Below are 16302 nucleotides of genomic sequence, written 5' to 3'. Positions count from 1 at the left end.
CGAGTGTATCATCTTTTAATCTCAATAACGGAAAATTAAGTTCCAAAGCAATCTCTAGCTCCTACCAACTGATTTGCATTTCTCTGAGTGGTAAATAAAGGAGTAAATTGCACACCTTTATTTGTCTTCTGTGAAAGGAATTTGCATTTTTATCCCTCAGATTTTGTTGGTTGGTTTATGTTGACCACAACTCATTTTTCTCTGTTTTCATACGTATGCATAAGGGGCCAAGTGTATTACTGGCATCGGAAGTTTGGTTATGTATAATTATGCCTAATATCTTGGGGGCTATTCATACCACATCGGGTACTTGTGTCGTAGCCCTCGCTAGATTATAGATGCTGGCGGAGTACTGGTTTCACTTGGTGATTTGGAGGGTGCTTACTTGGGATTCGGTGCTAGGTTGCATTAATTTCCGATTATTTATTTAAATGGATAACCGCTTGCATTGCGACATCTAAGGGATCCGTTTTTTACCTTTCCTTTAGCTGAAATGTCCGAATTAAAAGTGGAAATCACCTTGAACAGAACAATTAGACGGTAGTTGAATGAAGCCGCGGAGAATCACGAGTTCCCATGGAGTTGGATTCAAACTGTGTCCAATAGCGCCGATCCTGTGGAAGAAGCGTCACCAGGTTGCACTCAGTTAGCAGGATGCTCCCTGCCTGTAATTGTTGGCTGTTGAAGGTCTCTTCGCATGATGGGCAAAAGCCCAAAGAGTGACGGGATAGTAATCACAGATTAAATCCACCGAAAACGAAGTGAAAGCATTTATTTAAATGTAGATTTTGCCGTGATTAGTTTGCTAACCCCACCTTAAATAAACGAAACCGCGCTCGTTCTGCAGGAGTCTGTGTGAGAATAGGAGGGTGGTGGTGAGAAGGCGAGGGGGAACAGAATGTCTGTGGGTTGGAGAGGTGAATGAAGTTTGTCACAACACGATAGGACATGTCTTTAAAAGAATCACCGCAGGTGGTGTTCCACTCGCCTTATCTCCGCCTCTTTCTTCCGACCCCCATCCCCTTAATCACCCCGCAAGCAAGCATTTCATTCCCGCCTTTCGAGCATGAGGGGACACATATGAAGATGACATCAGATAGGCGTCTAGGTCCACCTTATTTCAATAACTACATAAGAACTCCCTAAAGTGATGATGGATGAGATCCCACTGGGTGTGGTTAGAGAGGAAGGGGACTCGGGGTGGGGAGGGGGGAGGGAGGTAACACTCTCCAGCAATCGGATCCAGTCCAACGTGGTGGGCACCCCAGCCAGATTCATCAAGAATCCATCAAACCCACTCGCTCCGGTAAACGTCTCTTCGCTGTCACTCGCGGGCTTTGACGCAGAATATACAGCTTTGGAGCCCCGACCGTATCCTTTGTGAACATCGCTCAGCGAAAAAACATTTTCCCCCCACCCAGAACGTGCTGTTTTGATGGCCCTGCGCACTGGGACGACTTGGTTTGGTCAGGTCTTGCGCAGAGTTAGGTTGCAGGGATCCTGGTCCCGGCGATCGAGCAGCTTGCTCTGCTTGTCCGCCTCCGAGAAAGCCATCGAAGAGGACCACTACGTCTCGGATAACTTGAACAGCCGCTGTCGGGATCCTGGCTGCTGCACCCGGGCTTTCTCGGTGGACCTCAGGCGTTTGGAGAATAGAAGGGAGAGCGGACATGAGCCGCTCACACGCCGTTTTTTGGAGGCCATGAAGCGGCAGAACGTGCGAACTCTATCCTTGATCATCTGCACGTTCACTTACCTGCTGGTGGGAGCCGCTGTCTTCGATGCCCTCGAGTCCGAGTTCGAAATGGAGCAGGGTGGGAAGCTGAAGGAGCAGCAGATCGGGCTCAAGGGCAAGTACAACATCAGCGACGAAGATTACAAGCAATTGGAAGTGATCATTATGCAAGCGGAGCCCCACAGAGCTGGGGTTCAGTGGAAATTCGCCGGGTCTTTTTATTTTGCCATTACAGTGATTACAACTATAGGTAAGAAAGTGCCTGCTGGCTCCACTTTAAACATGCACGCCCCCCTCCCCCCCTCCACACACGCTCACATTGTGATGGACTATTTTATGGCGACTTAGTGCTGAAAGAATAGCGGGGAGTCTTCAAAATCAATGGGTGAAGCAGATTAACAGAGGCGACTACAAACAGAAGGCGGGATGTTTGTTTAATTCGTGTTTGGTAGAAGACACTGTAGTAAATTAAGTGTCTGCCTGGCTGGCAGAAGTTCATAAAGTCAGTCTTCATCCAAACCTAGTTCATTAACCTTCTCTGGCTGACAGTGCTCCAAATGCAATTATAAACGGCATTGTTCACCCCCCCCTCTATCAGTAACTTGCTGCCGTGAATACAGTCTCAAATTAAAACGCTAGCTCGTTGCTGTCCAGACTCGCTCCTCCATTTATACAGCCAGGCACTCCGACTTTCCGTTTCTTGAAGACTGTACGTGGCTTGCTGACCTGAGATCATTTTCAATCATTGGGATTTTAGGCGCATTTCAATCACAGATATTCTTGTGACATTGAAAGAGAGACCCCTGCCTATCGCTGAACTTACGCCCTGTTGCATGTACAGTACCAAACCACTTTGCAGGATTGAAAGCAACAGGAGTCTTTGACGGCCGTAAATAACAATACAAGATCCCCAAAGAGAAGGAGAGGAGGAGGAGAGACGACCGGGAATGAGGGTCCTGTAGAAGAAAGAGTCCGTCTGTGCCGCCCATCGTGCCCCTCACTTTGGCATATATCTCAAAATGTCTGAAATGACAAGTGAAATGGCATTGAGAAGCGCTTTCAAAAAAACCGCAATGAGAGCAAAACCAATGCAATAAAAAACACAGCTTCCCGCGTGAGTGCAGTGCAGAAAACGCGAAAGATGACGTACTGGGTAAAAGGGGAGGAGGGGGGTGGGGGAAAGTAAACATACAAACGGGAGGAGATTCAATGAGGTGCGCAATGTAGTTTTAGCCCATACAGATGTGGCTGTTTAGAACAAACCTCTGAGATTTCAACTTGGATCAGTTGTTTAAAACCTTGCAAGAGAAAGATACTTAGCACTAAAGGGGTTTGTTTTTACATTTAAAAGATGTTTGAGGATGGTAAAATAATCCAGCTGTTATTGGCGACGTTTGGCAGTGAGCAGCTCTATGATGGGTAAACCCATCGCTCCTGCACCAGAAGCTGCAGATCAGTGTTTTGGAAGTAAGCACCGCAGTGAGTGACACCCAGAAGCGGCCATTCACCAAGCTCACCAGCCCCCCCCCCCCCTCATTTCCCTTTCAAATTAAGAGGATCTATAATAATGCCGTGATACTACTAATATGCGCGGGGGTGGTGGTGTGTAGAGGTGTATCATCCATCCTCTAATGTGAGACACGAAGGGGTTCCGAACTTCGAGTCAGCTGATTGCAATTTACACACGTATATCCCTCTTCTGGCCTGAGACAAGAGTTAACTTGACAACAAACCTAACAGTACACTCACTTCTGGCCGCCTTACCTTGCACTCCTCCTTGGCAATCTCGAATACATCGACATTTTGTTCTCCACATCTTTCAGACAACAGCACTAAAAGCGTCGTGAGATGTTTTAAGTATCAAACGCGCTATTCAGCGAAACGGGTTTTAAAAAAGTATTTATAACTTCTATTGTTTTCTTGGGAAGGATTTATAGGTGAACTCGCACTTTCTACAATGTGATATTCAGGTGACAAAGTTGCTGTTGTAATTTGTCTCAAAAGTACACCCGCTGGAGTCTCTGTGCTCTGACAGACCGTCCGGGTTGACATTTCCACCCGCCTTACCTTCGCTCTTCACTGATTAATCGCTTTAAATGTTTCCACCAACGCTGCTTATTTAATAACCGACAACAATTGCAGAATCAGAAATTCCTTTAAATTACAATCAGGACTGTCAAAACTCTCCGTGGGACACCCACGGATGTTCAAGAGGAGATTATTGTAGTTTCCAGTCTGAGTTGCAAGTCGAAGGAGCCAGGGAATAATGTGAACATTATTTTCCTGGTTTGTATAAAGAATACATGCGAAGTTTCTTGAATCTATTAAATGTGCATGATACCTCCACTACTCTCTCATATTCAACATGTAGAAACAAGTCGGTTTTACAAGTTAGAAACCACTGTACTTTAACAGCTCCATCTAACCATAAAGGCATTGAAACAAAATGAATGGTCATCAGCCAGACTGTTGGGCTGTAAATGCAGAAGGGCCAGTGATGGATTACAGAAGTCTTTTGGTGTCGAAGTAATAGAAGAGAACTGTAGCGCCCCCCTTGGGGGACATTCAGATGATCGCGCTCAGACTCCATATCTGCGCTTTTTTCATTGAAAGGTTATTTAAAGTAGAATTTAACTGAACTTAAAGAAACTTTAATTGCATCGGTCGTTCTGTTTTTGGAATCTTACCACCGAAGGGGATTTGTAATGGATCTATAAACTCAGATCGGTAGCTAATTCAGCATTGCGTCTGCTTTATGCACTTCCAATTTAATGCACCGCATTCCCTGCTGAACCTGCAGGCTCCTCCGCGTTGGAATTACCAATAACAAATTGGGTGAGTGGTCTGTCGTGACCGTTCGGTCCGCATCATCAGGCCGAATCTATTACTTTCGTCATCTGCCCACTCTTACTAGGTCCTCGGTGGCCTTCAAATGTTACAACGTCCTAACGAAACCCAACACCAACTCAAGGAACAGAAAATCATCTCTTGACTATTACAACTCTCTCGGGACCTCTTCCAGTTTATATCAGAATTGGCCATTCCTGATGAAAGATCATCCATCTGCAACATTATACTCCCCCCCCCCCCCCCCTAACATAGGGCCCACTAAGTAATTTCAGATTTCCGGCGTCTGTACCAGCACCAACATTTTCTTCCTTTCTCGGTTTTCATTCGGCTTCTTCCAGTCACATCTTGTCCAGACAGCTGGGGTTAGCAAGCCTTCACCACCCTTTCCCAGCCAAGGCCACCACTAATGGCGTCATTCTGTCTTTTTTGGTCTTCCTCCCCTCATAAACATTCCTTCATGGTTTGAGATGCGAGTGGTGGCAGTAAATAATCAGTTATTAAAATTCGCCATGGTTTTTAAAAGATCATAATTCACAAAGGAAAATGCGCTTGGGGACATTTTATCCCTAAACACCTGCAAGGGTGTTAGACTTAGATTGGACCCTTTCTAAGTCATTTTCTCAATGCTAAGGTTTAGGTTTAGGGTTTAAAAAAAAACCCTGAAGAACAGAATGCCCAATCCCACCCGGGTAGCCCACAACTTAACGTATGAACATTGAATTTTCCAATTTCAGGTAAAATCAGGTTCCTACTGTTTCCATCTGTTTTTTTTCTGTTCCAATTCTCCTAGTCCACTCGAGTTCTCATTCCCCACACTTACTCTCTCCCTCAATCCCCCACTCCACCCTCACCTGTCCAGTGTTCTATTACCTCTTGGTTCTTCCAAGTCACCCTTCTCCTTTATCCCCTTCCCATCCCGGTCTTGAGAAAGGAGCCCGACCCGAAACATTTCTCTCCATGGATGCTGCCCGGCCTTTTGAATCCCTCCTGTTTCTCTGTGTTTGCCGAAAGATTATTGCACTTGCAATTTCTTTTGCCTCGACACTTGAAAGGCTGATTTTCAACCCGTTTCAACTATAGCAATCGGGTCTCTCAGAACTTAGCTTTTTAATGGCCTTAATGCTGAATTCCGCGGTTTCCGAAAATAAAAGCCCAGACCTCAGTATCTTTACATCAACGGCGCCAAACCGATAGAGTTAAAGATTGAACAGGCTTCTCGGTTGGGGTTATTTTCAAACTCACGAAGGTCCTGTCTCTTTGGTACAGATGAGCCAAATTTTATTGTGATGTATCCGATTAAAGTAAAATAAGTTAATGCTTTTAAAATAAACTGGACTCCTACATGGTTTGACTGAAACGCTCAGATATAGTTTTCCGTCGAGACTCTCGACAATGCAATGTATTCCGACGACCCGGTTTCCCCATTACACGTTGGACCTGATTTTCCTATAACTTCTCGAGGTGGACAGCGAAGGGGTGATTTGCAACTCATTTCTTCCTTAGGGTTCAACCGGCCCCTTCTCTGACTGCTCTCCAAGCAGGGGCCGGGAAATGTTTCCCTTCAGCACGACCGGGGAACGCCGTGAGACCACCTGAAATGCTGGAAACACACAGTCGATCGAGCAGAATCTGTGGTCCCAAAGTGGGTCAACGTCCTTGATCCGCCGGAAACATTGGTTCGTCTCTCTCCACAGACGCTGTCCGACTTGCTGAGCGTTTCCAGCATGTTGCTTTTACTGTTGATTTCTCGCATCTGCAATTTTTCGCCTTGCCACAACATTTTGCAACAAATTTGCTTTTTTTTTCCCGGTCTACCCACACATCTTTTGTCTTTCGCCTTTCATTTTATTTCACTTACAATCTCTTCTCAAACTGATATACTTCTCAAGTCCCACTCACCTCACTTCCTCTTCCTAACAGCCTGGCTGCTTCACCTCCCTGCCTTCCTCCGTTTCACTCGGCACTAACATATTATATCTACACTGAAGCCCACCCCGCAAGTCTTGATTTCCTGCTCATCCATTTTTCCTTCAACAGATTCTGAAGCGAGAAGACATTAAACATCTTTGGAATTGTACTCAAGCATGCAACTGCATTTCCCAGAGTAAAAGAACAGTGTGAAATTTAGGAGGTAATCAACTGACTCCCACAGTTTCCCATAGGATTCTACTCCTTGCTCTCAATTCGTCCGTCTCAGCTGCATCTCCTCTTCCATACTTCCATTAACTCAGCCCTTACCTACATCTCCTCTATTAACTGCCTATCTGCTCTGACCCCTTCCTCTTGACATGCAACAAGGACAGGGTTTCCACATCCTCACCTTCCAACCCACCAACCTGCATCCAACCTATCATTCTCCCACCTGCAATGCGATCTCATCACCTGACACATCTTTTCCTCCCCTCCCTCTTCACTCTCCATAGGGATCACTCACTCTGCAACTCCCTAGTCCATTTTCCACAAATAGTCCTCTGGTACTTACCCCTGAGACCGCAAGAAGTGTGACACATGCACTTGCATCTCCTCCCTCACCACTATTTGGGGCCTCAAACTGCCCTTCCAGGTACAGCAACACTTCACTTGTGAATCTGTAGAGGTCATTTACTGGATCTGGTACTCCCAATGCAGCCTCCACATGATCGAGGAGACTGGATGCAGACTGGGAGATCATCTCATTAAGCAGCTTTGCTCTGTCCACTGCAACATCAAGGACTTCCCAGTGGCCGACCACTTCAATTCCACACCCCACTGACATGCTGGCAGGCCTGTCCATGGCCTCATGAATTGTCAAGTTGAGGCTACCTGCAAATTGGAGGAACAACACCTTGTAGTCAATCTCCAACAAGACACCATCAATATCGATTTCTCCAATTTCTGTGAACCACCTCTCCATCTCTCTCTTTCTTTCATCCCTGTCTGTCTCCCTCCAGCTCACCACCTCTTCCTTTCTTTTTCTCAGTTATCCTTTATAGCCCTCTGCCCTCTCCCTCATTACCTCATTTCTTTTCCCTTCTCTATCTCTATCCACTGTTACAGAGTCCAGAGGACCCCCAAAACCAGCAGCAATAGATATGCACCACAACACAGGGTTACTTAAACAAAAGTAGTTTTTAATTATATTTGAACAAGAAAACAGAATTAAACTTTAACATTACTTAACCTACCTAACCCACTTAATACCCCCTCTAATACTACACGCAGGTGTGTATAATGTATATTTAAGATTAGAAAATTTCTTTGGATCACAGTCCAATCTCACTGGTTGTAGGCAATTCTTGTACTGTGAACAGAAGTTAACATTAACAAAGTTCACCAGTCTTTGGTGCTTAACAGGCAAATGGTTACTACTCAGGAGGGTTCTTGCTGGTTTTCAGAGAGAGAGATTCCTTTTCCAGGATATCCACAACTGATTCCTTCTCAATCAGTCTTGCTGACGAAACTTGCTCCCTTCAGGGTTCTCCAGATGACCTTCTTTCTTTCAGGTCACTTTTCAGACTGCCAGTATTCTCTTTTGACCAGACAGCCTTCCAAAGTTTTCCAGTTTGTCCCTCTGAAACTGATTTCTGTCTTCTCTCTCTCTCTGTTTCACTCCCTCCCTCTCTGAGAGCCCAACTCTTCTGCCCCTGCCTGCTAAAATCACATGCTCTCCCAGGCCAGCTGTATTCTGCAACCTTATTCCTCTTTCAGCAAAAAGCACCCTGTAAAAGTCCTGCAAATATTTTGTGTTTTAAAATGTTTGTATGCAACCTGCTCTAGCAATTTCTCCTAAGCCACCTCTAAATACTCTGCCACACCACATCTCCTTCCATTCCTCTCCTCCTTCCTTATTCAGGCATATGCCTGATTTTTGGCAGTCCTGAAGTAAGGGCCCAAACCTAAAATGTTCATTGCACTTTGCTTTCTCTGGATGCTGCATAGCCGGTTGAGTTTCTCCAGTAGAACCATAGAACCATAGAATGCTAAAACACAGAAAAAAAACTGGCCATTCGGCTCTTCTAGTCTGTGTTGACCATTATTCAACTAGTCCCAATGACCTGCTCCCATTCCATAACTATCCAGACCTCTCCCATCCATGTATCTATCAAATTTATTCTTAAAATATAAGATCGAGTCTGCATTCACCATGTCAGATGGCAGCTCTTTCCTCACTCCCACTACTCTCTGAATGAAGAAATCCCCTCTCATGTTCCCCTTAAATATTTCCCCTTTCACCCTAAAGCCATATCTTCTCATACTTATCTCCCCCAATCAAAGTGGAAAAAGACTACTCTGTCTATACCTCTCATAATCTCCCTTCATTCTTCTTCATTCCAAGGAATAAAGTCCTAACCTGTTTAATCTTTCCCTATAACTCAATTCCTGAAGACCTGGAAACATGTTAGTAAATCTTCTCTGCACCCTTTCAATCTTATTGATAATGTTCCTGTAGTTAGGTGATCAGACTGACAACAATATTCCAAATTTGGCCTCACTAATGTCTTAAACAACTTCAACATAACATCCTAACTTCTTTATTCAATACCTTGATTTATAAAGGCTAAGATACCAAAAGCTTTCTTTACAACCCTGTCCACCTGTGACACCACATTCAGGGAACAATGCATCTGTATTCCCAGATCTCTTTTCTCCTCCACACTCCTCAGTGCCTGACCATTTACTGTGTATGTCCTACCTTGATTTGTTCTTTCAAAATGCAACACCTCACACTTGTTTGCATTAAACTCCATCTGCCATTTTTTGGCGTATTCTCCCAGTTGGTTGAGATCCCTCTGCAATGTTTGAAAATCTTCCTCTTTGAGAACCCCGAAGGGAGCAAGCTTCATCAGCAAACTTGTCGATTAATTAACCAGATGATGATATAGACAACAAACAACAATGATCCCAACGTAGATCTCTGAGGAAAACCACTATTCACAGGGCTCCAGTCTGAGAAGCAATCATCTGTTTTCTCCCACACAGCCAATTTTGAATCCAATTTACAACATCTCCGTGATTACCTAGTGCCTTAACCTTCTGAACTAACCTCCCATGTGGGATCTTGTCAAAGGCTTTACTAAGGTCAATATAGACAACATTCAGAGCCTTTCCTTTATCTACCTTCATGGTAACTTCCTTGAAAAACTCTACAAATTTGTTAAACATGACCTACTATCCACAAAGCCATGATGACTGTCCTGAATCAGCTCATGTCTGTTCAAATACCTATATATCTTATCTCTAAGAACTCCTTCCAATAATTTACCAACTACTGTCATCAGGCTCATTGGCCTATAATTACATAGTTTACTTTTGGAGCCTTTTTTAAACAATGGGACAACATGAGATCCCCTCCAATCCTCCAGCACCTCACCCATGGCTAAGGATATTTTGAATATTTCTGCCAGGGCCCCTGCAATTTCTACACTAGTCTCCCTCAAGGTCCGAGGAATATCATATCTGGCCTGGGAAAATTTATCTACCTCTATCTGAGAATGTTTCTATCATGTACAAACCTTTGATTTCTGTCTAAACATGCAGTCCTCGCATGATGCTTATCCTCTTCCACCTCACTATTACATATTACAGATTATGGCATGGAAACAGGCCATCTCGGCCCTTCAAGTCCACGCTGGTTCACTCAAACAACTCCACTAGATTCCCCCCCCACCTATTCTCCGCCCATAACCCTCCAACCTCCCTCTTATCCATGTATATGTCCAGCCTCCTCTTAAATGAAAGAATTGACTCTGCCTCAACTATTTCCTCCAGAAGATTATTCCATTCAGCCACCACCCTCATCCTCTAAAATTTTGCCCCCTTACCCTCAACTCTTGTTTCAACCTCCTCTGCTCTCAGGGGGAAGAGTCTCTGCTCTAACACTCTGGTTCCCCTACCCCTGCAAAACTCGTTTAAACTCCCTGGTGCAGCAGTAGCAAAGCTACCTCCAAGGATGTTAGTCCCCCTTCAGTTCAGGTGAAACTGTCCCATTAGTAAAGGTCCCACCTTCCCTGGAACAGAGCCCAATTATCCAGAAACATGAAGGCCTCCATCTCTCTAGCCATGCCTTTTAGCTGAATTATCTTCCTATTTCCAGCCTCACTAGCATGTGGCATGGGTAACAGTCCCAAGCTCACAACCCTGGAGGTCCTGTCTTTCAACTTTGCACCTAACTCCCTAAACTATCCTTGCAGATCCTCATCCTTCCTTCCCATGTCATTAGTCTCTACGTGGACCAGAACATCTGGCTGCTCACCATCCCTCCTGAGAATAGGGAGAACTTGATCCGAGATATTGCGGACCCTGGCACCAGGGAGGCAATGGACCATCCGGGATTCTCGATCTCTCTCACAGAACCTCTTATCTGTCCCCTAATCCTCTTCACTACTGTGCTCCTCTTTTCCCTTTTTCCTTTCTGACTTGAGGGTGCAGTCTCGGTGCCAGAGACATGAGCACTACAACTTGTCCCTGGTAGGTCATCCCCGCCAACAGAATCCAAAATGTAATTTTATGTGCCACACTATTTATCACTCATTTGCTTCAATGCAGATTAAAAGTTTGTTTATTTTCAAACCGCTTTTCCTCTGCAATTCCTGACATCCACCTTCACCCATTGTTCCATTTGCTTTCACTGAACCTGTTTCATTGCCATGCAGATCATAGGGTAGTTTAATCATAGCAATGGAAATCCCTCTTCCAAGCTCAGGAAAAAGCAAAGCACCAAATAGCACAGTTTTTCACTGTAGCTCAGAACGCTTCTACTACTTGTGATCTGAAAGCCTCCTGCCACTCCTGGGAGTGAAATTTAAATATTAACAAAGGAAAGCACTGTTCTGCTTACCTTACTCCACAGTTCAAGGTAGGATACGGCCAAATGTTCAATTGGAAAATTCAATCTTAATTTATTGACATTTATAAGTTGGGAACACTAAATGCATGCATAAACACACACAGCTGTGTCACATTTTACACATGGTGGCACGCAGCTGGTTCATAGCTCATGAACACACCTCTGCTAGATTTCATCCATAAGGATACACACAGTACCCTCCACGCCTGACACCCCTCTGCTCCGCCATGACCTTCAGACACATAGATGTAAGCAGATTCTCCTCTGCCACACTCAGGCCACACAACTTAATTATGTGACTGGTTGCCAAATTTTGCTGATAACATTGTTCACAAACATCTTTTGAAATCTCTATATAAAAAAGCTTTATTTCAATCAAATAAGTTGGACGTAACTGGGAAGAATTATTGTTAGTCACCGACTGTTCTAAATTACATTGTCATTTCAGAGAATGGTCAAGAGTCAAATATTTTGATGGGTCTGACAGAGTAAGAATGGGAGATTTCCTTCCCTGGAGCTGATCAGTATTTTTTAACAGCAAACTGGCTGTTTAAAGGTTAGCATTACTGAAACTGGCTTTTCATTCTGAAGTTGGATTTAAATTTTCATTGGATATTCAAACTCATATCTTCAGGTAAGTAATATGGTATAGGCCTTTTCACATTAATTCTGTAATATAACTAACAGGTGAGAATATATAACTAGAATATAATTATTGCAACTTTTATTTGCAATAATTTCTATGTATCCAGACAGCAGAAATAGAAATTAGCCCAAACTGTGGTATATTTAAAATAATATTTTTAATTATTAATAAACTATAACACTTTATCTAATTTATCTAACTTATCTAAATTTATCTCAACTTATCCCCCAACTATGTGAGAATATACTTATGTATGTCGGATACCCCAAGCCACAACAGCTCAAGGCACAATTCTCAAAAGGCAATTCAAAGTTCAGTTTCAGAAATTCAGTGTTGACACGCAGGCTTTAGATGGATGTGACATGCAGGCTTTAGATGGATGCGACATGCAGGCCTTAGATGGATGTGACATGCAGGCCTTAGATGGATGTGATACGCAGACCTTAGATGGATGTGACATGCAGGCCTTAGGTGGATGCGACATGCAGGGTTTAGATCGATGCGACACGCAGGCCTTAGATGGATGCGACACGTAGGCCTTAGATGGTTGCAATATGCAGGCCTTAGATGGATACGACACGCAGACCTTAGATGGATGCGACACGTAGGCCTTAGATGGATGTGACACGCAGGCTTTAGATGGATGTGACATGCAGACCTTAGATGGATGCGACACCCAGGCCTTTGATGGATGTTACACTCAGGCTTTAGGTGGATGCGACATGCAGGCCTTAGATGGATGCGACATGCAGGCCTTAGATGGATGTGACACGCAGACCTTAGATGGATGCGACACGCAGACCTTAGATGGATGTGACACACAAGTGTGACATACAGGCCTTAGATGGATGCGACACGCAGGCCTTCGATGGATGTGACACGCAGGCTTTAGATGGATGCGACATGAAGTCCTTAGATGGATGTGACACGTAGACCTTAGTTTCTTTGGCGTAGGGGGCACGAAGCATGTGATGGCGACAAATCTTCCAAATCCCTTTCTGTGGGTTGTCTGAATTCAAGTAACCCTCATAATGGTCACAATTCAAATTCAGTATTTCTCCTACTTTGAGAAACGTTTCCGTGGATCAGCAGATCAAAGTGGCCTTCACTTTTTGGTCACATAGTGGTATTCTCATTCCCCTATAACCTGGATAAATCAGACACTGTCTATCATCACATGAGGCCACAGTCAGCTCAGTATCCCTTCAAAGGATGCTTCTCCAAGTACTGACTCCTCAAGATGGCCATACTCATTCCACTATAACATGGGGAAATCAGACAGATTGTCTATAGCCACACACGAGGCTACCAGTACTGTATTATTTCCAAGAGTATTGCTCCACAAAACTGCCTCCTCAAAATGGTCCACTTATACCCCTATAACACAAAGAAATCTGACAAATTGTCCATTATCACGAGGCCACTTCAGCACAGCATCCCTTCAAAAGATGCTGCTTCCTTAAAATGGCCCCTGAGCAAACTATGTACTGTTCCTTGAATCTGTGGGTCACACAGTCTCTGCATCTGGGTTTTCCCAGGGGCCCTTCCTCTTTCTTCAAACATATCCAATTTAGAAACACACTACCCTCAACCTGCTGTCAGTTCACAGTCATTCTCCAAAGCCTGCAGGGCTTTATTAAATTTGTTCTCTTAAAGTGACAGTCCCACACAACTGAAAATGGGCTGAAAAATTGGAGCAAGTAATATAAATTCATTCAGAATATTTATTTCAATGATTATTTAAGTATGTTATCTATACTAGTCATGATTTACATTAAATTACTACTGAGAAGTAGTAATGAGAGGGTTCTTTCAAAGATTCAGTTTTTCCAGCTATTTACATGAGTACCATTGATCTGTCTCTGTCATGGTCAGAAGCCAAGGGATTATCAGGAATTCTGAATGATGCCCTTTCTTAAAAAGTCTACAATGTTAATGTTGCAGATCCCTAAATATTTATTTTAAAACTTCTCTGACAACATTTTCTAGTACCTTCACTTCCAATTAGGTGACTTTAGATATGTCATTGATTATTTGAATGTGAGAATTGCTGGCTCTTTACATCCTGGAAAATCCTGATAATTTTTCTGGGCATATTAATAAAACAATTTACTGATAGCCCATGTTGCCAAAGTACTACTGTTACAAAGTCCTTGATAAAAGTTGTACAGGAACATCCGAATCAGTTCATCTCTTTGTTAAACATTCGAACTTGATCCCTGCAGAAAGTATCAAAATTAATCTTTAGTTTGTTTGGCTGCACTGAGAAGGGTGAGAACATATTTAGTTTGGTGATCAAGCATAGGTCTATCCTCAGTTTATCGCAATGCTCTGGGTATTGCAGAAGTCAGAGAAGAGGACGTATTACCTTAGTTTCTTTCTTGAGGGAGGTAGATGGTAATATATTTGTCCCAGAGTAGAAGCATGTTTCTGTACAGTGCAGTTCATGAAAACTGCTTAATTTATGATCTCAGCTGCACTGGATATGATATTCCCCTGCACCTTGAGGGAGACAAGTGCTGAAATTGTAGGGCCTCGGTCGGATATATTCAAAATGTCCTTAGTCATGGGGGAGGTGCCAGAGGATTGGAGAGTTGCTCACATTGTCCAGCTGTTTAAGGAGGATTCCAAAAGTAAACCAGGCAATTATAGGCTAGTGAGCCTGATGTCAGTAGTATGTAAATTATTTGAAGCATTTCTGAGAGATAGGATATATAGAAATTTGGACTGTCATCAGCTGATTAAGGACAGTCAGTATAGATTTGTGTGTGGTAGGTCGTGTTTAACAAGTAGCGTTTTTTGAGGAAGTCACCAAGAAGGTTGATGAGGGAAAGGCTATGGATGTTTATATGGGCTTTAGTAAGGCCTTTGACAAGCTTCGATATGGGAGGTTGGTTCAGAAAGTTGGGACACTATGTATACATAGAGAGGTTGCAAACTGGATTCAAAATTGACTTGGTGGAAGAAAACAGAGAGTGGTGATGGATGGTTGCTTTTCAGACTGGAGGTCTGTGTCGTATGGTGTGCCTCAGGGATCTGTGTTGGGACCATTATTATTTGTTAAATATATAAATGACCCTAGATGATAACAGGGTCGATTGGATCAGCATGTTTGGTGATGACACAAAAATAGGAGGCATAGTGGATTGTGAGGAAGATTTTCAAAGCTTGCAGAAGGATCTGGACCAACTGGGAAATTGGGCCAGTAAATGGTTGATGGAATTTAATGCAGTTAAGTGTGAAGTGTTGCACTTTGGAAGAGCGAATCAGGGTAGGACATACACAGTAAATGATAGGCCATTGAGGAGTGCAGAATCTAGGAATATATATACATTGTTCCCTGAAGCTTTTGGCATTTTAGGCTTTATAAATCAAAGTATCGAGTATAGAAGTTTGATGTTATGTTGAAATTGTTTAAGACATTGGTGAGGCAAAAATTTGGAATGTTGTGTGCAGTTCTGTTCACCTATCTACAGGAATGCCTTCAATAAATATTGAAAGAGTGCAGATAAGATTTACTAAGATATTACCGGGTCTTCAGGATTTGAGTTACTGGAAAAGATTAAACAGGTTAGGACTATACTCCTTGGAACGAAGAAGAATGAGAGGAGACTTGATAGAGGTTTAAAAGATTATTGTTACAATGTAATGACACCAGTGTAATGGTACACTCATACTTGCACAACAGTGGGTCACAAAAATATTTATTTTTACAGGCTCTTTTTTCTTTTTGCTTGAAATATTAAAACCTATTTAGAAACACAAGAGGCTGCAGATGTTGACACTTGGAGCATGAAACAAACTTCTGGAGGAGTTCTGTGTGGGGGGTAGGGAAATTGATGTTTTGGGTCAGATCTGCAACAAGACCTATATTTATCATAAATTACTTTCAATGTTAGGGTGAGACAGTAAAGTCTTGGAGTGATAGATTATTTTCTTATTAAGACTCAGTTTAAGTACATTCAGTTTATGTTTGGCATATGGGATGAATGAGAGGTTATTTGTTTTCAAGTTAAATAACTGTAAAATTGTTTAAATTCATAAAGCAATTGTTTTGAAGAAAACACTTGGGTAACTCTTAGAATATGTTCACACAGATTAATTTGTCATTTCACTCATGTAAAATATGAATTGGCAACTCATTTTCAAAGAATATCTGAAGACCTCTTCCAATAAAGAAAGGCATAGTGATATTTTTTCTAATACCACTTCATCATTTCATATTTATTGGACTTTATAGTCAGT

General features: G+C 43.0%; 1 protein-coding gene across 1 annotated transcript in view; it reads left to right on the top strand.

Annotated features, from left to right (window-relative positions):
- Positions 1-1435: 1435 nt before the first annotated feature.
- The window catches only part of kcnk9 (potassium channel, subfamily K, member 9), a 77981-nt gene continuing 63114 nt past the window's right edge, over positions 1436-16302 (top strand). The window contains exon 1 of the mRNA XM_069915441.1: positions 1436-1985. Coding sequence (XP_069771542.1) covers positions 1436-1985 — 550 coding nt within the window. The remainder of the gene's footprint in view (positions 1986-16302) is intronic.

This window comes from Narcine bancroftii, chromosome 2, assembly GCF_036971445.1.
Source record: "Narcine bancroftii isolate sNarBan1 chromosome 2, sNarBan1.hap1, whole genome shotgun sequence".
In the NCBI taxonomy this organism is placed as follows: Eukaryota; Metazoa; Chordata; class Chondrichthyes; order Torpediniformes; family Narcinidae; genus Narcine; species Narcine bancroftii.
The sequence above is the reverse complement of the archived record's forward strand: the minus strand, read 5'-3'. Positions and strand labels throughout refer to the sequence as shown.